Raw genomic sequence first — 24,955 nt, forward strand, 5'->3', positions numbered from 1 at the left:
CACAGCTGTTGCGGCCTTATGCCAAGAATTTAGATGCAGCAGTTTAGAATTTTATTGCGCTCAAGGATCAGCCGTCTGCCGTAGAGAATAATGTATGAGATTTACTTGAAGGCTAAGGTTATGTAACTACATCTGTATGCTACGGCACGCAGCCACCAGCAGCCCATGACGCCTATACTCTGATTCATTGATGCACACGCCCATTCATATTGAATACTGTATCTGTGGCAAAATGTGCTCACCTTAACACGCTGTAGATGAGGGTCTTAAATTCTGCCAATTTCGATTGCTTCGCATACGTGTCATGTACTCGAGTTGCAACGAGTGAAGAAAAGAACGCGTATGACTTTGTACAAGGAACAACTCGTGTTGTCCCTCCACATCTGTCAGCCTGTGACTTGGATCTGGGATGCGCACATTTATGATGATTCTACAGCTAAGGTGAAACCGAAGAAACAGAAATGCGTCTGTACAATGCAGCACAAGATCCTTAATGTTTATTAAACTAAAATACGATGTACTGTAGATCTGTAAGAGTTCAGTATATCCAAGAGGCACTACTTATTATCATCGACTTCACTATCTCCCATTATCATCCGATGTTGGACGTAGGCCTCCTAGACTTCTCCGTACCACACTGTCGCCAGCTTTTCGCACCGACCCTTGCCAGCTGATTTCTTTACGTTGTCAGCTCATTTTCCTTTAGATTGCCCTCCAGGTCTTTGCTTCTCACGAGGAATTCATCACAGAATCTCCTTATACCATCGCCCATCATTTCATCACATTGTGCCATGCAACCCATCTCCACTTCAATTTCGTAACTAACAATTCCTCAACAGCTGCTATTTCTCTTATTCAGTTTTTTTCCCCTTTCTGTTGCTTCTTGTTATACCCAAATTGCATGTTTCCATAGCTCGCTGCGCAGCCGTCAATTTTTGAACAATTTTTTGATCTTAACATCCAGGTTTCACTTCCGTAACATAGTACTCGCAAAGTATTAGGTTGGTGCCTAAGTTGTTGGGGTTTTAGTTTTGCGTGTTGGTATTCCGGTTGCTATGGGTTAATTTATCGACTGTTATTTTTTATTTGTAGTTCGCTGTTGCTATTTTAGTTTACATTCTGTCATTTGAAGGTGATTACTTGAGTTGTGGTCGCTTGAAAATGGAATGCCTAGTGGAAAATCGGAACATTTCCGACGTATCCTTCCGTTTGAGTTCAGTATGGGGATGACAGCAGCGGAGTCAACCAGAAACATTTGCGCCTTGCACGGGGATAATGTCATTGGACAGAGCATGGCAAGAAAAAGTTTTTCTCGTTTTAAGGAGGATAGCTTTGACATTAGTATCTCGCCACGTCCAGGAAGATTTTCGAGGTCTGATGAAGGTCGTTTGGAAGTATTAAACCACAATGATCCACGTCAGTGCAACCGAGAACAGCTAAATGTGATGAACTGTGATTATTCCATCATCGTGCAACATTGGCATGCAGTGGAAAAGGTTCTAAAATCGAGTGTATGAGTACGGCCCGCTCTATGCCAAACTCACAAAAATCAGCGCCTGGCCTTATGTGCATCTCTGGTTGCTCGTCATCAACTGGCTTTTGAACAACACCGACCATTCCTATTCTGTATCGTTACTGGTGGCAATAAATGGTGTCTTTATGCTAACGTAAGGAAAAAATGGAATGTTTCAGCCCAAACAAAGCAGCAACTACCCACCCGTAAAGAGACATGCTTCCATCCACAAAATATGTTACGCATCTGGTGAAACAGTGACGGTGCAGTGTGCTAGGAATTCCTCCTCCGTTGTGAACCCATCACTGCTGGCATCTGCTGTCAACAACTGAGACGTCTTGAGGACGCAATCCAAGAACAATGACGAGGAAGACTGCGTGAAATGATGCTACTCAACGTTGACGCCCGTCCGCATCTGCTAGACTGACAAAAAACACTATACAGCACCTGGTTTGGGAAGTCAGTCCGCACCCCCTTTTATTCATCTGATCTTGCGTTCTCAGATTTTCACCTTTCTAGCTCTCTATCGAATAATCAAGAAATTTTCTTTCCGGATGAAAATCCGCTTCGAAAATGGCTCGACAAGTTCTTCGTCTCAAAATCATGTGATTTCTACAGCTGGGGAATCGGAAAGTTAACCCAACTTTGAAAGACTGTTGTTCATAGTGAAGGAGAATATATTACTGATGAATAAATACTCTGTTATATGTATCTGTTATTTTTATTAAACTTGTCGAAAAACGGTACGAACTTATGCACCAACCCAATACATTTGTTATAGACTTCTCATTTAACAAAAAAATTTATTGTCCGGTTAGATAGCGTACATTTATGACGTGTATAAATTAGCAATATAATGATGTGTTAGAAATACATGTAAACAGAACGTCTATAATCATTGTGTACATCTATAATCATTGTTCACATACAGAAGGGAAACAGTTCAGAAACATATTCAGTTTCTAACATTAGAAACATATTCAGTTTATGTAGGCGGATAATAAAATTTGTTGTACAGCCGTTCATTGTGGATTTTCCCCCTCATAAGGAGAAGATCTCTATAACTTCAGCATTAATGTTTACTACATTTCTGTCAATATACTGATTGTACATTAATTTTTACTCTAATTTATTTTCGGACCTGCTCTCATACTTGCTTGGTCCTGTTCCTCCGCTGTCGCGAAGAGTAAATATTCAAAAGTAAAGTATTTAACTTAAGTTAGTAAAAAAAGTGGGGAAATCTTTTTCTGGCGACAGACAGTGAAATATTTGTGTGACGAGTGGATGCCGCTATCCATTGTTTGATCAGCCAACAAGAAGCGGACGCTGGAGCTTCACGTGGCTTGTAGCGAGCTAAGCAACTTGACCCTTGAACGGTACAGGCACCAGCGCCGACAAGTATACCATGGAAAAGAAAGGCGGACGTCGTGCGGCAACCACATGACGATCGCAGTTGACACAATCATCATGGAACACTCCAGAATGGGGTCGTTCGGGGACAAGGTCTGGACTTGCAATATTTATAACAGGCAGTACAATCAATCTTTTCTTCCAGCCATCATCTACGAATGTAATGGAAAGCAACAATAAACTCACCAAAATGACGAATTACGCAGAGGCCCATCAATCATAACAGCAATATAACACACCTTTCAAAAAATAGTAATTAATCTAACAGACACAAATTTATCTGAACAAAAAAGCAACTTGCTTGAAATGGGTCCCAAACATAATATAAAAAAATGGTGTTCTACAGAACAGTAGAGAACATCTAAACAGAAACTGAACACATCGTAAAGCAACAACAAAGACTGAATATTCCCCAATACACTGCAAGTCTAAGAGTGGAACTAGTCCCAATAAAATAAAACACGTAATCAAAGAAAACGAAATCATCACAAAAGAAAACACAAAGACAACTGAAGAAAAACTTTACAGAAAGCTAGAGTAAGAAATAAAGAGGAGAATGCCTTTATCACAAAATTTGACAGGGGCAATTCAGTTGTAGTTATAAAAGAAAAAGAAAACATGGACAAAACATTACAGTTCATGCAAAGCAACAACGCCACAGAGCTACCAAGTGTATAACAAAACGACACCAAAGAAACTTTAAGAAAATTCTGGAAAACATAGGCACGATTTTCACTGACATCAAGATTAAATGAATGATACAGAAAAATTCCAACGCCCCCACTCTGAAATCATTGCCTAAAGTTCAAAAACCGAATATTCCAAGCAGACCAGTGATAAACTTTACCAGGGCACCAGCTTACTATTTAGCCAAACAGTCACACACATTGCTACAGACCATATACAGACTTATATACTATATATGCTTGGGTAGCTCAGTCACTAGGACACTTGCACCTGTAAGGGAAATGTCCATAGTTCGAGTCTGCCCGGCACACAGTCTCAATCAGTCAGGAAGTTTCATACCAGTGAACACTCCGCTGCAGAACGAAAATTTCATTCTGGATATACTAACCCACAAAAAACATCAGCCTAAACAACTCAAGGGGCCTAACAGAAAAAAATACGAAATGAAAACATACCAAATACAGCAACATTAATTTCATTTGGCACAATTTCCATGAACACATTCCCACAGAAGAAACTATCAACATCACAGAAAGAAATCTGCAACAGATACACGAGCATGTGAACGGTAAAGAAGTTCTCCTCAGAACAAAACTACTTCACGGTCAACAATAAGTTTTACTTTGAGCATCCTCAATCAATGGCCTCCTAGCCGACATGTCCTTGAATCACATACAAAATCAAATATTTGACAAAACTGTGAAACTGAAGCCCTATAAAATAAAATATTGATACAGATATGTACATGAGATAATTTGCTTAGTAGATTAGTCATACTCTCATATAAAAGAACTTCATGATGATATAAATACTATCAATCCATATTTAAATTTCACCATTGAAACACAAAAAGATGTAGAACTCAGCTTCTTAAACCTCTTCATATACTAGAGAAACAACAATTTATGGGAAACCTACAATAATCAGCACAATCGTTAACAACAAATTCAATCACCATTAACCCATAAAGTAGTCCGTTTCAGATATTTACTACACAGTTTGAAGAAAACATCTGCGAACAAACACAACTACACAGGAAAACTAAACTCAGTAAAACAAATGTCACAGGATAATTGTTATGATCAAAAGATAGAAGATAAAAGAAAACAACAAAGTACGAAATAGGAAATACATAATCAAGAAACATACACACACGTAAATACAACACAACTCACAACAAATCAGTACACTGTAACCAACAAATGGCACGTGATGATTTACAACAACAAAATTCCACACAGGGTGGGCAACATACTAAAGAGACAAGGACTCAACACAGCATTCAGAACAATGTACAGAACACACTAGAAAAACATGCCACTAAACTGACAAATATAGCCAGTCTGGTATATATCCATTAATGTACAATTGTTGCCAATCTGTACATGTGAGCCAAACATACAGGCACTTCATTACTCGATATACAGAGCATATCCAAGCTCTCACTCATCCCTTTGCTGATCCCGTAATAGCATGAGTCACCAACCGTGAACATAGGAAATAATTGAAAAATTCATAAAATTAGTAACAGCTCATACCAAACATTAGCAACAGAAGATAATTGTCACATCCAAAAATTAATAGCCCACAGAAAGCAAGTACTAAAAGAATACACATCACTCGAATGGTCAACCTCTACAAATAAACTAAAACTCTTTTCCCTATACTCCACACCACTCACTCTATCTGCATCACACATACTTTCTCCCTCTCTTCTCTCTCTCTCTCTCTCTCTCTCTCTCTCTCTCTCTCTCGTTCTCTCTCTCTCTCTCGCACGCACGCACACACACACACACACACACACACACACACACAAGCTAAATATCACAAAAGTCAACACTTTAAATTAGGGTGCCACATCCCAGACAAACACGCCACGAAAAGAATTATCACAACACAGCCGTAACAACACAACAAACGCATGCTGTTCTTGGCTGACAAATCATACAAAATGTTTGTGTAACGACAATAGCAAAAGCAATAAGCGTGTTAACATGACACAAGCAAGCAAAAAGACACCACAACATGGAAAACTGTAAGTAACATGCTAAATAACCCGACATACAATACAGCAATTCCCAGTCGGAAATGAACAACAAACATAAAAATAAAAAGTCCTTTGCTGTTTGCAGATGATCATCTGAAGATTGTATAGTAGATTTGAAGCTACCAGCATACACAAATATTATCATCTGAGGTATGTAAACAAACGTATACACTGACGGAATGAAAAGCATCACCAAGAAGGAGTTGTGCTACATAAACAAAGGTTGGGAGGCGTGTTTCTACCTCTGAAAGATGATATCTATTTCAGTTTCGCGCCAGTCGTATAAGAGTGGCGCAAGTAGCGCCATTATGAGGATGCCAATCAGGTTTGCTTTAAGTACACGCTGTAATGATCGTGAGCGTTAGTTACCTTTGAGATAGGACACGGTGAGTTGATGTTAGTCAACAATGCCTTTAAGGTCGAAAAGATTCCATTGTCAAAAAGACACTCAGATAGTGTAATAGGTCTATGAGAAGCTGGATGTTCCTTCTGCGATACTTCAGAAAGATTGGTAGGAATTTAGTCACTGTATATGATTGTTGGCAGCTGTTGCCACGAGAATGTACGGTCGCAAGAAGACCGGGCTCCGGACATCCACGCGACACTACCCAGAGGGAAGACCTTCATGTTTTCCGTATGGCTCTGGTGCATCGTGCAGCATCTGCAGCTGCAATCTGAGCAGCAACTGGCCCCACAGTGACACAACGACCTGTTACAATTCTGTTACTTCAAGGACATCGCCGAGCCAGAAGCCCCGTAGCGTGCATTCCACTGACCCCAAACCACCAACATTTGCGACATCAGTGGTGCCAAGTGAGAGATAACTGAAGAGCAGTGGAGGTCTGTTGTGTTTTCTGATGAAAGCTGGTCCTGCCTCGTTGCCAGCGGTGGACGTGTATTGGTTAGATGGAGGCCAGTTGAGGGCCTGCAACGAACCTGTCTGCGTGCTACACACACTGGAACGACATCTGTAGCCGGGGTACGATTTTTTATGAAAGCAGGAGAACGCTCGCGTTTATCCCATGCACCCTGACTGTAAAATTCTACATCAAGCAGGTGATTTGACCTGCTGTGCTGCCATTCATGAACAGCATTCCAGGGGGTGTTTTCCAACAGGATAACGCTCACCTATGTACTGCTGTTGTAAGCTAACGTACGCTACACAGACACGTTGCCTTGGCCTGCTCGATCATCAGGTCTGTCTCCAACCGAGCACACATAGGACACGATCGGACGACAACTCCAGCGTCATCCACAAACAGCATTTTATTGACCGACCAAATGCAATTGGCATGACAATACAATGCATACACGTTTGCATTCTTGCATACAACATTCTAGCGATTACACCGGTTGTTAATGTACCAGCATTTCACATAGCCAATCGCTTATCTGGCGTTTACATTATCCTGTGATCTTGCAATACTGATCACTTAAATATATTTACCTAGACAAATGTATTCCCGAAATTTCATTGCTGTTCATTAATTTTTTTGACACGATTTTTTCCATAGTTGTAAATCCACTTTATTTCGAAATTTGGTATTAAAGCAAACTCTTTAGACATGTTGTTGTTGTGGTCTTCAGTCGTGAGACTGGTTTGGTGCAGCTCTCCACGCTACTCTATCCTGTGCAAGCTTCTTCATCTCTGAGTAACTACTGCAACCTACATCCTTCTGAATCTGCATAGTGTATTCATCTCTTGGTCTCCCTCTACGATTTTTACCCTCCACGCTGACCTCCAATACTACATTTGTGATCCCTTGATGCCTCGGAACATGTCCTACCAACCGATCCCTTCTTCCAGTCAAGTTGTGCCACAACTTGCTGTTTTCCCCAACTCTATTCAATACCTCCTCATTAGTTATGAGATCTACACATCTAATCTTCAGCATTCTTCTGTAGCACCACATTTCGAAAGCTTTAGACATAGACCCACCAAAAAGAACTTATTCGAATTGGACACATATGGGACAGGGTGGGTAGATGTGATGTACAGGTACAGACAAACAAATGATTACAATTTCTTCAGAATGTGTGCTGTCTGTTCTTTAGGACATGTCCTAAAGTTTAAAATTTCAGAAAAACTGAATTACCTATTCAAGAGTCCGCCGCCGGTAGCTGAGTGGTCAGCGCGACAGAATGTCACTCCTAAGGTTCAAAAATGGCTCTGAGCACTATGGGACTTAACATCTATGGTCATCAGTCCCCTAGAACTTAGAACTACTGAAACCTAACTAACCTAAGGACATCACACAACACCCAGTCATCACGAGGCAGAGATAAGCACTGACCCCGCCGGGAATCGAACCCGGGAACTCACTCCTAAGGGCTCGGGTTCGATTCCCGGCTGGGTCGTAGATTTTCTCCGCTCAGGGAATGGGTGTTGTGTTTTCCTAATCATCATCATTTCATCCCCATCGACGCGCAAGCCGCCGAAGTGGCGTCAAATCGAAAGACTTGCACCCGCCGAACGGTCTACCCATCGGGAAGCCCTGGTCACATGACCTATTCAAGAGAAAGAGCTCCAAAAACTGAGCAAGTCAATAACGCATTGATCAACATCTGGTCCTTATATAAGCAGTTATTCAACTTAGCTCTAACTGACAGAGTTGTTGTATGTCCTCTTGAGCGATATAGTTCTAAATTCTGTCCAACTGGCGCATCGGGTCATCAAAATCCCGAGATGGTTGAAGGGCCCAGCCCATAATTCTCCAACATTCTCGGATGGGGAGAGATCCGGTAGGATCCAGTGGAATCCCATTGAATGCAGTAGAATTGTCTTCAATGACGAGTCCCGCTTCGAACTGAGCACTGATGGCCAGCGTAGACGTGTCTGGAGACACCGCCGACATCGGTCAGAGATCAGCCTTACTATCGCCCACCATACAGCCCGACAACCATGAGTGGTGGTCTAGGATGCCATTTCGTTCCATAGCAGGACCCCTTTGATTGTCATCTGCGGCACACATACAGCACAACGGAACGTCGACGATATTCTACGCCCCGTTTTGTTGGCCTTTCTGGGAAGCCATCCTCGGCTTAAATTTCAGCAAGATAATTCCCGCCCCCGTACGGTGAGAGTTTCTACTGACTGTCTTTGTGCTTGTCAAACCCTACCTTGGCTGGCAAGTTCGCCGGATCCCTTCCCAACAGAGAACATTTGTGACATTATGCGCAGGGCTCTCGGGATTTTGACAACCTAACGCGTCAATGGGACATAATTTTGCACTATATCCATCAGGAGGACATCCAGCAACTATCCATCAATGTTAAGCCGAATATCTGCTTGCATAAAGGTCGGAGATGGATCAATGCGTTATGACTTGCTCAATTTGTGAAACTGTTTCTCTTTAATAAATTATCCAATTTTTCTGAAACTGTAATCGTTTGTTTGTACATGTACATCACATCCACCGATTTCCGTCACATTCGTGTAATTCCTTCGTGGTGCTTCGTTCTTTTTTGTCTTAGAGTACGAACAGCAGAAAAATGTCTTCCTCAGAATGTTTGTGGCTATCTTCCTCTTTCATGACATTCAGAGAGAGAAAACTACGTAAAAACTTACTTTATCTCAGTGACGTTAAAAGATATTTAACGAGACGTAAACGAAGCACGGTACGTTTTACCTTTTAGCTAATTAAGCTGATTGTGCAGCCTCAGAAAGAGACATCTAAGGAACGTTATAGAGACGTGTACAAGCAGCCGAGACTCAGCAATTCGCGCACAGTCAACAGAAATGCAGACGGCCAGGCGCGGGCCCCGCACAAAGGGAGCGCAAGTGGTCGTAATCTACCTGTTGCTCTGCTTAAACAAAGACGCCCGCTTGCCGCTTCTAGCAGCCCAGGGCAGCACAGAGGAGGGCTTCACCTGCAAGAGGGCGCAGCGTCTTCAGGAGAAGGCCGGCTGAATCACGACAGCAAGCACAGCGAAGGAACTGAAACACGTCTTGCTTGCTGTGGTATCATTGACCAACCTATAAATTGTGTTAAATGATTGCTATTATATAAATAAACTATACTGGCTGAAAAATATGAGACACGCAGGGAGAATCGCCTAAAGCTCGGATACCTTGTTATTTCGTCAGCCGTTCGAAATGAGGTTATCCGCGTATGATGGTGCACAGAGGATACATACGTAAGTTCCGTATTTGTTCCTCTTAACACTTGTATCTATCTTTAAAATTTATTGTTTATTTCAAGTATCAGAATGGTTGCTGAATCTCTTCCGACGAATACGTCAATAGTAGTGATTTTTATCACCTGATATTTTGAAGCGGTTATGATTTTTTAAAGCGAAAGATGTACTTTTTAACGGCACTCAAATGTTCTTGAATAGGAGAGTACAGTGCGGAAATTTTTCTCTAAAAATTACGGGAACTGAGCTAAAATAGAAAGACAAGGTGGCCGAAATCGGCTACCGCGGTGTAAACAGCCCCAAGTGGCGTTTTTACGCCAGTCTCCTTCGTTGTACCCAGCCTTTCGAATATTTACGTGCTCCCATGTCCGCCCCCGGTAGCTGAGTGGTCCGCACGACAGACTGTCAATCCTAAAGATCCGGGTTCGATTCCCGGCAGGGTCGGAGATTTTCTCCGCTCAGGAACAGGGTGTTGTGTTGTCCCAGTCATCATCATTTCGTCCCCATCGACGCGCAAGTCGGCGAAGTGGCGTCAAGTCAAAATACTTGCACCCGGCGAACGGTCTACCCGACGGGAGGCCTAAGTCACACGACATTTTATTTTATATCTATTCCCACAAAAACTGCTCACTTAAACTACGGACGGCCAAAAATTCTGCAAGTATTTAGTGCCTTCGCTCGCATGGTGAGTTCTGTCACCTGGGTGCAGATTCCTCCACTATCACTCTATGCTGTCTTACTGGGCAGAGCCGACCAGAGTGGCCGAGCGGTTCTAGGCGCTACAGTCTGGAACCGCGCGACCGCTACGGTCGCAGGTTCGAATCCTGCCTCGGGCATGGATGTTTGTGATGTCCTTAGGTTAGTTAGGTTTAAGTAGTTCTAAGTTCTAGGGGACTGATGACCTCAGAAGTTAAGTCCCATAGTGCTCAGAGCCATTTGAACCATTTTTTACTGGGCAGAAAGGGAGGAGCGGGGAACTGCGAACGTGCCACATTTAGACGGTAATGCAGTCGTGCACGGAACACTGAATATCTTGCATGTGGTTTTCTTTCATATTTCATAACATACATCACAAACAAGAAAGCTTTTCACTATTTTTAATTATTTCTAGAGCTCTGAAGATAAAACAAAATTTATATCAGGCGCAAAGTGTCGGCATACGGACAGACACAGCCAATATTGAAGATTTTTGACACTTCGGTTGCCACGTAATTGTGACTCATTTAGTTTCAGAATAGAGAAATGCCTTTCACCGAGATTTCTTGATCGCAAGATTGTGTCACGTTTGCATCCTGTTCGTGATGGAAACAACATAGAACTCCTGGAATGGTTTACCGTAAAACAATTTGTCTTTTAAACAGGAACTCAACCGCACATCAATTGTTACATCTGCACATGTAAACAGTTCCTTCCAACTGGCAAACAGTCTCGAAAACAGCTTAAAAACAGATTTAAGACAGACAGTACCCTCAAAACGTTTAGAATACTATTCCTGCAATTCTTCCAACACCACAGTCAATTATCCAAAATTCGTGTTTTCCTTTAATCCAGTAAGCTAGGGATACGGGCGGTTTTTTGTCAGAAGATGCCCCTTCCACAATGCTATTTCATTTTTGATTGCATCTCCACCAAATTAGAAATAAGTTGTTTTTCATCTTGCAGCGTTTTAATGTGGGCAGTGTGCAATCCATTATGGCTAATTTTCGTTCCTGCTTTCCTTTTTCCTTCAGAATCTCAACAACAGTGAGTCTTAAATCGAAAAATCGTTCGACGCATCCCCCTTAACATAACCACTGGTTTCCAGAATGAGATATTCACTCTGCAGTGGAATGTGCGCTGATATGAAACTTCCTGGCAGATTAAAACTGTGTCCTGGAGACGAGGTACTGGCTGAAGTAAGGCTGTGAGGAGGGAGCCTGAGTCTTGCTTGGGTAGCTCAGATGGTAGAGCACTTGCCCGCGAAAGGCAAAGTTCCCGAGTCCGAGTCTCCGTCGGGCACACAGTTTTAATCTGCCAGGAAGTTTCATAACCAATGGTCTTTGGAGTAATTTATAACTCTCCATACTCTTCATTCAGCTCCATCAGAAACAATGAAATGATGCGTGCAACTGCAGAAAATTTACTATTTATATCAAGGAACAGGCGAGGAAATACTGACACTACGACGTTTCTTAGAAGATACGTTAAGGAAAGGCAAACCTATGTTTATATTATTTGTAGACTTAGAGAAATTTTTGACAATGTTGACTGGAATACCGTCTTTGAAATTCTGGGGGGAGCAAGGGTAACACACAGGGAGCGAAAGGCTATTTATAACAGGTATAGAAATCAGGCGGTAGTTGTAAGAGTCGAGGGGCAAGAAAGGGGAGCAGCAATGGAGAAGGAGAGAGACAGGGTTGTAGCCTATCCCCTATGTTATTCAATCTGTACGTTGAGCAAGTAAGAAATTTGGAGTAGTAATTAAAGTTCATGGAGAAGAAATAAAAACTTTGAGGTCTGCTGGTGATATCGTGTTGTGTCAGAGACAGCAAAGAACCAAGAAGAGCAGTTGGACGGAATGGACAGTGTCTTGAAAGGAGGACATAAAATGAACGTCAACAAAAGCAGAATGAGGATAATGGAATGTAATCGAATGTCAGTGATGCTCAGGGAGTTAGATTAGGAAACGAGACACTTAAAGTAGTAGATGATTTTTCTATTTGGGCAGCAAAATAACTGATGACATATAAAATGTACACTGGCAATGGAAACAAAAGCGTTTCTGAAGAAAAGAAATTTGTTAAAGTAGAATACATATACAGGATATCTTTTCTGAAAGTATTTGTATGGATTTTAGCCATGTGTAGAAGTTAAATATGGACGATAAACAGTTTAAACAAGAAGAGAATAGAAGTTTTTGAAAATGTGGTGTTACAGAAGAATGTTGAAGATTAGATGGGTAGATCATGTAACTAATGAAGAGATACTGAACAGCAATGAAATTTGTGGCACAACCTGACTAGAAGAAGGGATTATTTAATAGGACACAACAAGGGATTACCAATTTAGTACTGGAGGGAAGTGTGGAGGGTACAAATTGCAGAGAGAGACCAAGAGATAAATACAGTAAGCAGATTCTGAAGGATGTAGTGTGCAGTACTTACTCAGAGATGAAGAGGCTTGCAGAGGATAGAGTAGAATGGAGAGCTTAATCAAATCAGTCTTCGGGGTGAAGACAACAACGACAACATCACCAATATTATCATGTGAGCCATGCCTGGTAATTTATCATACTGTGCTTCTTTATGTACAGAACAATGAATCCAGTACAAATCGTTTATCGCACGTTGCAATTTTTTGGCTTTTCATCGTCAACTAAATCCATTAATTCTTTTTGCATGATGCTGTCGTTCATTGCAAATTTGCAACACCTGTTGATTATGCGACGCACAATAGACATTGAGAGTCTCATCCTCTCTTCCGTGATTCCCATTCATTTTTAAAGATTGGGACGATAGATCGCTGGGCTGACTCTTTTTGTGCGAATAATCACTGGACCAATAAATAGCGAAGGATAAAATACTCTCTTCGTTCACATGAACCGTTGGCTACGAGAGCAGCATATTGGTACAGACAACGAAATGCGTTCCAACATACTGAATGGGAAGAAATCGCAGGCCGCTGCCTTCTGTGATGATGTTATTGGAAAATGGTACCACACTATAACAAACATTTAAATCAGAGTGGCAGCTTTGTAGAGTATCTGGAAAGTGTAGTTAAATAATGTAAATAAAACACTTTTCTGTTTTTGACACAAAGGAGTTAGGCATTAGCTACCAGTGGTCATTGATTTAAATCAACGAGGAAAGTTGAAAATTCGCGCTGGACCGGGATTAGAAGCTGGGTCTGATGCTTACTAGGCGTACGCACTGACCTTTATGCCATCTGTACACAGTGGCCATTGCAATTGCACTGACTACCCTAGCACGCCTCCTATCAGTTCCAAATTGCCACACATTACTGATGTAGTGACTCTTGCCCTTTATCATCAGCACTCGCGGTATTTCGCCGATTCCCGTTAAGAGTTCGAGCTCCATGTGCGTCTGCACTGAAGGGATCATTGGCCGTCTTCACCTTAAGTATATGAAGGGCTTATTTCAATAGTGGTACAAGTCCATTATCTCCACGTTTCTGCCTATAATACTTCTGCTATTAATGATCCAAACAAACGGAAAGAAAGGTTCATCTCTAGCAAGAAGCCATATGCTTGAATATTTCTGGTATCTCAACTGCATATTTTTTAGCGCTCATTTAACTTTAGGACTCTGTATCTCACAATGAACAAAAATGGACTTGTACCACTATTGAAATAAGCCCTTCATATGGGTGGTATCTGTTCATTCAGGCACTCGCATCGGTCGTCTGCTGCCACAACCAATTAACGTCAGATTTCGCCGCACTGTCCTAACGGATAGGTTCGTCGTGCGTCCCAAATTGATATTTGAGGTTATTTCGCGCAGTGTTGCTTGCCTGTTAGCACTGACAACCCTACGCAAACGCCGTTGCTCTCGATCGTTACGTGAAGGCCGTTGGCCACACATCGTCAGTGGTAAAAGGTAATGCCTGAAATTTGGTATTCTCAGTACACTCTTGACACTGTGGAGCTCGGAATCCCTCAAAGATTTCCGAAACGGAATGACCCATGCGTCGAACACCAACTAGCATTCCGCATTAAAAGTTTGTTAACTCAAGTCATTTGTCCGTAATCACCTCGGAAACCTTTTCATATGAATCACCTGGGTATAAATGACAGCTGCGGCAACGTATTGTGTTTTTGTACCTTGTGTACGCGCTAACACAGCCATCTGTATATATGCATATCGATATCAAGTGACTTTTTCTCACCTCATTGTAAAACCAGTATGTGTGTCCCACGATTGAAAATTACGACACTGAAATAACAAAAAAGGTATTTTGAGAAGTCTGAAATAACTTGAAATAGGACTATAGCATCAGAAAGAGTAAATAACACTCGAGAAACGCAGTAAGATATAATGACTTTCAGTACGAAGTAGACGAACAATCGAAAAATTAAACAGGTACTGTTGTTTGCAGAGAACAAGCTGTAGAATGTGTGGTGCATAGAAAACTACTGGCATGAAACAGTTGATAACGTTGTGCGAGTAACAATGGAACTGTCATCATTCTCTAATTTGTATTGTAGGTCTAATTTTCAACACAAGAGGAACAGGTAATATTTTGTAGCTCATCCGTGTAATGTCTTGTTATACATGTGAAATTTAACGCCTAATAATCACCCACCCATGTCTACACTTTCCACAATATGGTACAATTTCATTACAATTTTCACACAGAATTACAAACAATTTTCTTTGTGCTTCCCTGCTAAGAGAACACATCATGGAGTCACCAAGAGCTGTTTGAATGTATTTGTATCTACTATAATGATGGAACATGAAGAAATAGAACAAAATTTGTGTTATAGCTGGGACTGGCACCCAGGTGTCGTTGCTTGCGAGGCAGGTGTGCTATCCATTACACAACCATAGCACTGTAGCTAACTGAGTTGTATGGACTGCGCTAGTCCAGTGCCCTCCCTAACACAAACTTCACATCTTCAGCTTATTTCTATCGGGGAGGGAGCTTGACTAGGGTAGTACATACAACTCTCTGGGGTGTAATGGCTAGCACACCTGCCTAGTAAGCAGCTGGATTCAAGTCCGGTCGATGGTAAAAATGTTGATTCGTTTATTTATCGTAGATAAATAGGAGGCTCAAATGTCTCAAGGAAAATTTAATTGCATCAGATTCATAGTATTTGTATTTATGAAGAGACATCAAGATCAGTATCGATCAAGCAAACAACCTCAAGTCACAGATTAACAGTACATCAAACCACATATCTAATTGTCTTTAACCACACAATTTGTCACATATACTCGCATCTATTTATTATGTACACTGCCTGACAAATACGTGAAGCACCCAGAAGACATCGTCAGATGTTAATGTAACTTCTTATACTTACACACCATTGGCGGGCATGTAAATGATCAGAGTTTCAGTGGACTGTGGCAGGAACAATGGCTACCAGAGATCACTCACGTTTAATTTTGTTAACAGGCCTGGTAGAGTATATAAGGGGCCTGAAGAGCCTCAGATGTTGAGTGATCACTGTGAAGGACACGGAGAACATGCGAATTCATGTAAGACAGCGTTGTCAACACCTGATAGAGTTTGAAAGGGACCTCATTGTGGGTCTCCATCTGGCCGGCTGAATGAATTGTGCATCTACATCTACATTTACATTTATACTCCGCAAGCCACCCAACGGTGTGTGGCGGAGGGCACTTTACGTGCCACTGTCATTACCTTCCTTTCCTGTTCCAGTCGCGTGTGGTTCGCGGGAAGAACGACTGTCTGAAAGCCTCCGTGCGCACTCTAATCTCTCTAATTTTACATTCGTGATCTGCTCGGGAGGTATAAGTAGGGGGAAGCAATATATTCGATACCTCATCCAGAAACGCACCCTCTCGAAACCTGGCGAGCAAGCTACACCGCGATGCAGAGCGCCTCTCTTGCAGAGTCTGCCACTTGAGTTTGTTAAACATCTCCGTAACGCTATCACGGTTACCAAATAACCCTGTGACGAAACGCGCCGCTCTTCTTTGGATCTTCTCTATCTCCTCCTTCAACCCGATCTGGTACGGATCCCACACTGATGAGCAATACTCAAGTATAGGTCGAACGATTGTTTTGTAAGCCACCTCCTTTGTTGATGGACTACATTTTCTAAGGACTCTCCCAATGAATCTCAACCTGGCACCCGCCTTACCAACAATTAATTTTATATGATCATTCCACTTCAAATCGTTCCGCACGCATACTGCCAGATATTTTACAGAAGTAACTGCTACCAGTGTTTGTTCCGCTATCATTTAATCATACAATAAAGGATCCTTCTTTCTATGTATTCGCAATACATTACATTTGTCGTTGTTAAGGGTCAGTTGCCACTCCCTGCACCAAGTGCCTATCCGCTGCAGTTCTTCCTGCATTTCGCTACAATTTTATAATGCTGCAACTTCTCTGTATACTACAGCATCATCCGCAAAAAGCCGCATGGAACTTCCGACACTATCTACTAGGTCATTTACATACATTGTGAAAAGCAATGGTCCCATAACACTCCCCTGTGGCACGCCAGAGGTTACTTTAACGTCTGTAGACGTCTCTCCATTATTAACAACATGCTGTGTTCTGTTTGCCAAAAACTCTTCAATCCAGTCACACAGCTGGTCTGATATTCCGTAGGCTCTTACTTTGTTTATCAGGCGACAGTGCGGAACTGTATCGAACGCCTTCCGGAAGTCAAGAAAAATAGCATCTACCTGGGAGCCTGTATCTAATATTTTCTGGGTCTCATGAACAAATAAAGCGAGTTGGGTCTCACACGATCGCTGCTTCCGGAATCCATGTTGATTCCTACATAGTAGATTCTGGGTTTCCAAAAACGACATGATACTCGATCAAAAAACATGTTCTAAAATTCTACAACAGATCGACGTCAGAGATATAGGTCTATAGTTTTGCGCATCTGCTCGACGACCCTTCTTGAAGACTGGGACTACCTGTGCTCTTTTCCAATCATTTGGAACCTTCCGTTCCTCTAGAGACTTGCGGTACACGGCTGTTAGAAGGGGGGCAAGTATCCAGATTTATTGAGTTGTTGGGTGTGACAGTGGCCCGAAGATGGACTGCATGGGAACGTGAGGACAGGCATATTTCTCGTCAGTTTCTGGTTGATCACGTCTATCCACCAAAGGGAAGATCACCGTGTTGTGCAGCAAGCGCATCGTACCCTCTTCACACCTGCACCTGCTACTCGAAAACAAATGTATAGGCTGCCGTGAACACTGCTCCACAAATGGCTGGCTTTGGAGTGTAGCCTTGACCCTGAAGCATTGGCTGCTTATCGTGTTTTCACCAATATGTTCACCAATGAATCATGGTTGCGCACCACCCCAGATGACAATCGTCAACGGGGATGGTGGTGACTTGGATAGAGGTTACTTGTGTTCTCAAGTGTTATCTGTCATGCGACACTCTCGTGGTGCCATTTTTCAATAGGTCCTCCATTCACGGCATATGTCTCTTAGCTGTCTGCGATGTTAAGACACTCCCTCCATCAGCAAGATCCGCAAATCTGATCCTGATGGAACATGTCTAGGATCAACTCGGACGTCAACTGCTTTCCAGTACCAGTATCCTAGACCAGGTAGCCTCAGCAGAGGTTACAATAGGCTTATGACAGCTTTCAGTGCGTGTATCCAGTGCAGAGCGAGTGGAACTTCATACTGATAAATGAGCAAATACTATCAAGTTCTTTGTAAATTTAACTCTATTTTTTAATTTCTGGTATTACATACTCCCTCAACCCGTGAAGTTTCATTTCGTTTCGTCCTTCCCTTCTGGGTGCTTCACTTTTTTTGTCGGGCAGTGCGTTATGCATGTGACGCGAGGGAACTTCCTTTCACGTGATGAACCGTTAATCCGTGAGTTGGAGGTGGTCACCGGAGAGAAACTAGTTCTCCGTGTATACATGTTAGAAAATCTTTTAGTGGTTACACAACGTCGTTCTGTAGATAATAATAAACAGTAATTCACTGAAAATGGCATAGAAAGGGTTGAAACATGTTTGGGCAAAGCAAAAATAAACGAAAGGTGCTTGCTTGAGGCGAAATTTCACTTCAGTTTTTCCCTGAAATCACTAACAGTTAGAACAGCATATTCTAAAAATGTCTACTTCCTCTTTAATTTAGGTACATCATTTAGAAATGTACATTACGAGGGTCATTCTAAAACTAAGAATATTTGTCTCTGCAGACATTTTTATTCAGGTTGAAAGTTTGTTTTAGAATATATTTTGATATGTTTTTTTTTTAATTTTGTACGTAATTGCTGTTGAAATTTAAATATTTGTCGTAGCGCTCCAGGCACTCTCCTGTGGCCGTTGCCTTCCACAAACCGAATACATTTTTATTTTTGTAACACGTTTTAAAATCTCACAAATAACCAGTAAAGGACCGTTCCGTCTCACTGTTAGCTTCATACAGGCGACAACGATTAAGATCTATGACAAGAAGGAGAGGTGGGTGGGATTTGGGTGGGTGATTGTGGGGAGGGGGGCAGGAATTGTGCGGGTTGCCGGATGAAAACGTTCCTCACTTTTAGAATGACCCCATATTAAGCACAACACTGAGACGGAATATTCGTGAAAAGTGGTAGGAGGCGCTGACCTGCTCGATGCCGAGTCCGTGGGCGTGCTTGAGGTAGGTAGGGCCGTAGGTGAGCAGCGTCATGAAGACCCAGACGGAGCCGACGTTAGAGATGGCCAGCGCCCACATGGGCAGCGACGTCGCCATACGGCGCCACGGGACCGCAGGCTGCACAAGGAGTTACTCTGTAAGCAGCTCGGCCAACAGGTACTCAAAACAACAAACTGAAAACAACATCCACAAGGTGAACACGTGACAAAAACCAACAATGTCCGCTCATCCATTACAATGAAATCACCTCGCAGACAATACTAGCAGTAATCTCACACTTTTCACAGATGATGTGGTAATCTACCAGGCGGTTACAATTAAACTGACGATGTTCCCAGTGCTGCAGTACGGGCTGTATAAATCGCAGGATGCTTAAACATCGTAAAGAACAAGTGGTACAAGTGAAATTTAACAAAAAAATGAGTTAAGCGAGCATTTGATAAGCAAATTTGTGGAACCCTTCAGAGTGAAAGAACTACATGCGATTTCCTGGGCAGTTCTGCACTCTGCGATGATTACGTTTAGGGTATAATACAGTGGCTGGACTGCATTTAGAATAGAACTAGTACAAGTGGAATGGCGGACGAAAGGAAAATTGTTGCTATCTTTAACGAAGGTTCAGGTATGCATTTTTTAAACTAGTGCAACGGCCTCAGTGCATGGTTTTAAGATTACTTATAGCAGTATTTAATGTATGTTTAAGTAAGCTCTATTTTGAAATAATGGTTGTACATCTTGAGGCGAAATGAGCATATTGACATTATAGATCACAAGTTCCTTGAATCTGGCCATACGTGAATTGAATGTGATAATGCAAAGAAACACTTGGGAATATGGTATTTGTCCCCAAGACAGAATGGAAGCAGTGAAGGAGGTCGGTCTTAAGTCTCCCGAAGTGGTAATGAAAATAATTAAAGCCATGGATGCAATAGCAAAGGACAAAGTCATTGAAGACATTCAAGAAAACTAAATATAGTGGAGGAATATTAGTAGGCTCAGACTCAGAAAAGACAATTCTCTAACAATGCAGTTAAATTATTCACTAAAGTGTGATCTTGAGTTTATTGAAGTGGATTTTAGGAGGCACAATACTGCTCGCCCATCAATAGCTCTTCTGGAGCCTTAGCATCAAGATGAGTATGAAATAATTTCGGGAACTGGAAAACTCTTGAGGAAATAAAGAACTATATCCTTCCAACTTACCATGAGTTCTATAATAATATATCCCACTTCCAGACAGCACTTACCATGTGTGTAAGAAGAGAGAGAGGAGAAAGAAAAGGACATAGTCAAAGAAGGGATCGAGAAAGACTAGGAAATGCACAACGCAGTTGTACAGCATAACGTATATTGCCCCAGAAAAGACATTCTTCAAGAAATACCACAGAACGAAACGTTTATGATCCTATTTTAAGGTACTGACCGTTGTAGGTCAATAGAAAGTGACACTGAATAATATCTCGTACGTGCTGGAAACACACCAATACATTTTCGTTTTGATATTTTTACTTTATTCTCAATTTACTTTTTTTCAGATTGTTATCTTATTTTTGTATTAATTATGCAAATATTCTTGCCCTGAGAGTCCTTTCCATTGTATCAAAACCGCCTTCAGAGTAAAGCACACTAAAGAAAATTTTTTTTTCACTTATACCTGTTTAACACTAAAAACTTTTAAGATATAAGTAGTAAAAATATTTTAATATATTACAAAAAATAATGCAAAAGCACTACAAACTCGAACTATACCTACAGATACACACGGACTAACCGACCATTACAAAAGAAACTTCTAATATTTCGATAGTAGCTCGCGTAATTTATAAATAGCGGCTTAACTTTTGGCAATCACTTATTCTTTTATTATCAGCAAACACTGGTACCACTTGTATTCTCAGTCCCTCCATTGGTGCGCTCGTATGCTGAAAAAATAATAATAGTTCAACTTTCTGTCATCAGATGAATATATGCCGCTTTAAGCTATCACAATGTGAAATGATTCCTGTTTGACGTCAGTGTGCTCTTTGCCACTTGGTGACGCATGCTGATATCTTTTGTAAAGAGAGTGTTTGTGTACAGGCTTAAGACGGTTGGAGATTTCACTACGAAATGCAATGGCTGTTAAGAAGAAAGTTGGTGCAATGCTGGTAAAGTTGTTGCAACAGAACGGCAGCAGCAGCAGCAGCATAACATTGCGGGAATACTGCCGATGGGAACACCTGCGAAGAGGCTTCATGTCAATAAGTGGGCTAAGGAACATGATAAAGAAATCTGAAGAAACAGATGACTTAGGTTGTGGAGTTCACAATTTAATAGATTTTGCGGCGCATTTTACACTGGAATCCCTACAAGGTTGATAACGTGCAGCAAATGAAGACCCAAGATAGGGTACAGCACTGTGACTTTTCCCTTCGTTTTATGGCACGCATGGAAGTGCATGACATGTGGCCAGGAAAAGTTCTTTGAACGGATGACGCACATTTTACTCTGTTCGGTGCCGGGGGCTCTGAGCACTATGGGACTCAACATCTTAGGTCATAAGTCCCCTAGAACTTAGAACTACTTAAACCTAACTAACCTAAGGACATCACACATACCCATGCCCGAGGCAGGATTCGAACCTGCGACCGTAGCAGTCCCGCGGTTCCGGACTGCAGCGCCAGAACCGCTAGACCACCGCGGCCGGCCGTCAATGTACAGAACTGTTGCATATGGGTTTTACTCCGCCACATGCTGTGCAACAACATCTACTGCACTCAGTTTATGTGACTGTATAGTGGTTTCACTGGCTCCTTAATTCCCGGTCAGTTTTTCTTCGAGGGACACTTCGCGGCCCTGTTAGGTGCACAGTGATATCTCCATTTTGTAGGGACCTCATTATGAAACACGTGATTCCATCTTTGCCAAAATGCAACTGTATCCACACCATTATTTTCATGCAAAATGGAACGACACCACATGTTGCTTGCCGGATGAAAGATTCGCTTAGAGAAACTTTGGGTAACGACTGCTTAATCTGTAGGCGATTTCGAGGCGGTGGCCTTCCAGATTCTCCGCTCTAAATCTGTGTGGCTTCAGACTGAGGTGATATCTGAAAGATCGTGTCTCTCAGGGATGAACTCGGACTCTTCCAGGTCTGAAGGATAGCATAGATGACATATCGCTCTGATTACACCGGGTATGCTGTGAGAAAGTGTCGACCAGGCCATGTTACAGATCCGGTATGTTGCTGAATCGGGAGACCATACTGAACACATGTTGTAACTTGTGACCAAATCCTAAAAAACGTGGCATACCACCACTATCGTGTGTTTTCTCCCACATCCAAACCACATTCTGACTGCTCACAGCGCCTTATTTTCACCTGGTGGCAGAAAATGGAGCTATAAATTTTTCAACATGCTCCGCGAAAGCACCGATTATTGAAGATACCAACGATGTATGCAGTTCGCACTCCTGCACTCGGAACTTCGCGAGTTTAATTATAACCACGCGGTATAATGAAGTAGTGTGTGAAAAAAAATCTACGAAAACATTCAGCCGTACCTTGATATGATTTCAAACTGGCGTAAAAGTTGGCAGTTCCCTTTACATATTCAGAAACATTAATTTTTACTCTTTACAAAACGGAAAGAAACATAGCACCCTTTGACTACAATCTCATTGAGTCACAGTTGTAATCGGTCATTCATACAAACACCTGGGTGTAACAATCTGTAGTGTCATGACAATGCTAACAAAGGATCAATCGTTGGAACAGCAGGTAGCAGACTTCGTTTCGTTGGTAGAATACTAGGGAAATGCAAACAGTCTACAAAGGTGACTGCTTACAAAACTCACGTGCAACCCATTTCAGAATATTGTTCAAGTTTGTGGGACCTGTATCAGACAGGAGTAACGGCGTACATTGAATATATTCAAAGGAGGATATCACGAATGGTCACAGGTTTGTTTGACCATGGGAGAGTGTCATGGAGATTCAGAAAAAAATAACCGGAAAACGCTTGAAGATAGACTCAAACTACGCCGTGAAAGGCGACTTTGTAAGTTTCAAGTGCTATGTGACATATTTACGAAAATGCTACAACGCTGTAGTACAACTCTTGTAAAGATACTGAAAAGAAAATTAGAATAATTGTAGTGAACACAGGGGCATTTAAGCAAGCTTTTTCCAGCTTCCCCCCCCCCCCAAAAAAAAACGTGAATAGAACTGGAAAACGCCCTAATAACTGGTACAGTGGAAAGTACCCTCCACTACGCAGTTCATGTCGGTTTGCAGATTATGGATGTAAACAGAACGCAGATGAAACATAATTGCAATTTTTAATGCATGTCCATATCAGCTTCCGTCACACGACTGTGTAACAAACTATGCTGTAAACTGTGTCAAACCAAAAACCACTCTGCATACATAAAGCGATTTAAGCTTCGCTGTCGGCATATCCCACCTGTTTTCCTTCTGTCCAACAGTGAACCAGTGTCTTTGTCACACTGTCAACACCAGCTATGCTTTTCTCATAAGTAGCTATTTCTCTTTCCTTCCACCTCATCTGCGGACGTTCCACAACTATTTCTCGCTTCTCTATCCAGTCAATATCTCCTTTGCGTCTGATTACTTTTGTACTATTGCTACAGTTTTCTGTTAAATGTAACAACTAACATTCGACAAGAATGTAACGAGAGAATTTCTTAACACAATTTTAATAAGATGGAAAATTTTAAAATTCCATATATTTTACTATATATATTACCATTATTACTTTTCATTGGTTCACACATTTCCAAAAGCTCACGTTCGACAACCTTCCTGGGTGCATTACGTGTTGGCACCTCTCACCATATTAGATTATGGACAGACTCATGTCTAACATGATCGTTTTGGTGGTTCAAATATTATACTGCGTGGAGGCGTAATGTTACGTCGAAGTACGTACTGACCTCAAAATCTCTGAGCACAGTACCCTCACTGGTCAACGTTATTGTAACACTGTACTCCATCCCCATGTGCGGCTGTTCAGCGGTGTATTTGACTCCGATGTCATTACGGATGACTATCCGCGAACGCATCGAACAGTTGGGGTGCGGAGCTCTTGGAACGTGAGTATATTCGGCGAAAGGACTAATCTGCCCGTTCCCCCCAACTTAGATCCCATCTAGCAACTGTGAGATCTGTTTGGGAGAGGCACTGCAGCTCCTCCACGTGCACCAGCAACCACCCAACTGTTGAGCCAGCCGTGGTGGCCGAGCGGTTCAAGGCGCTTCAGTCCGGAACCACGCGGCTGCTGCGGTCGCAGGTTCGAATCCTGCCATGGGCATGGATGTGTGTGATGTGTCCTTAGGTTAGTTAGGTTTAAGTAGTTCTAAGTATAGGGGACTCCTCAGATGTTAAGTCCCACAGTGCTTACAGCCGTTTGAACCATTTGAACCAACTGTTGTCAACTGTCCTGGAACAGGAATGGATCACCCTATCACAAGAATATGTAACACCGAAAATGCAGGATGCATGGCACCTGCTACCGATATATAATTTTTTTCTGAATTGTATGTAAATATTTGTAATTTACATGCTTTCTCTTAATAAGTAAGGACATTGCTTCACTGTATGTGTACATTTAGGTAGAAGTCTGTTGACGTTTCATTGTATTTATCTGTGTTTTATTGTGAAACATATAAGCTCTGGGAAAGGGCCAAAGGAATTGCTATTTGCATCGTCTAGCAACGATAATAGCAGTGCTTGTGCGTTGTAAAATCTTTGGGTAGGGAGTTGTTGCGCGGAGCGCGCGGAGAGGGAGAGAGAGACGCGTTCCAGCGCTTGTACGAGTAAAAAAAGGC

At 42.0% G+C, this 24,955-nt stretch overlaps 1 protein-coding gene across 1 annotated transcript in view; it reads right to left on the bottom strand.

Moving 5' to 3' along the window:
- Positions 1-24,955, bottom strand: part of LOC126159823 (sialin-like) — a 425,200-nt gene that overhangs the window by 74,575 nt on the left and 325,670 nt on the right. The window contains exon 7 of the mRNA XM_049916634.1: positions 19,094-19,240. Within this exon, the coding sequence (XP_049772591.1) occupies positions 19,094-19,240 (147 nt within the window). The remainder of the gene's footprint in view (positions 1-19,093; positions 19,241-24,955) is intronic.

The sequence above is a fragment of the Schistocerca cancellata genome, chromosome 2, assembly GCF_023864275.1.
Source record: "Schistocerca cancellata isolate TAMUIC-IGC-003103 chromosome 2, iqSchCanc2.1, whole genome shotgun sequence".
Lineage (NCBI taxonomy): Eukaryota > Metazoa > Arthropoda > Insecta > Orthoptera > Acrididae > Schistocerca > Schistocerca cancellata.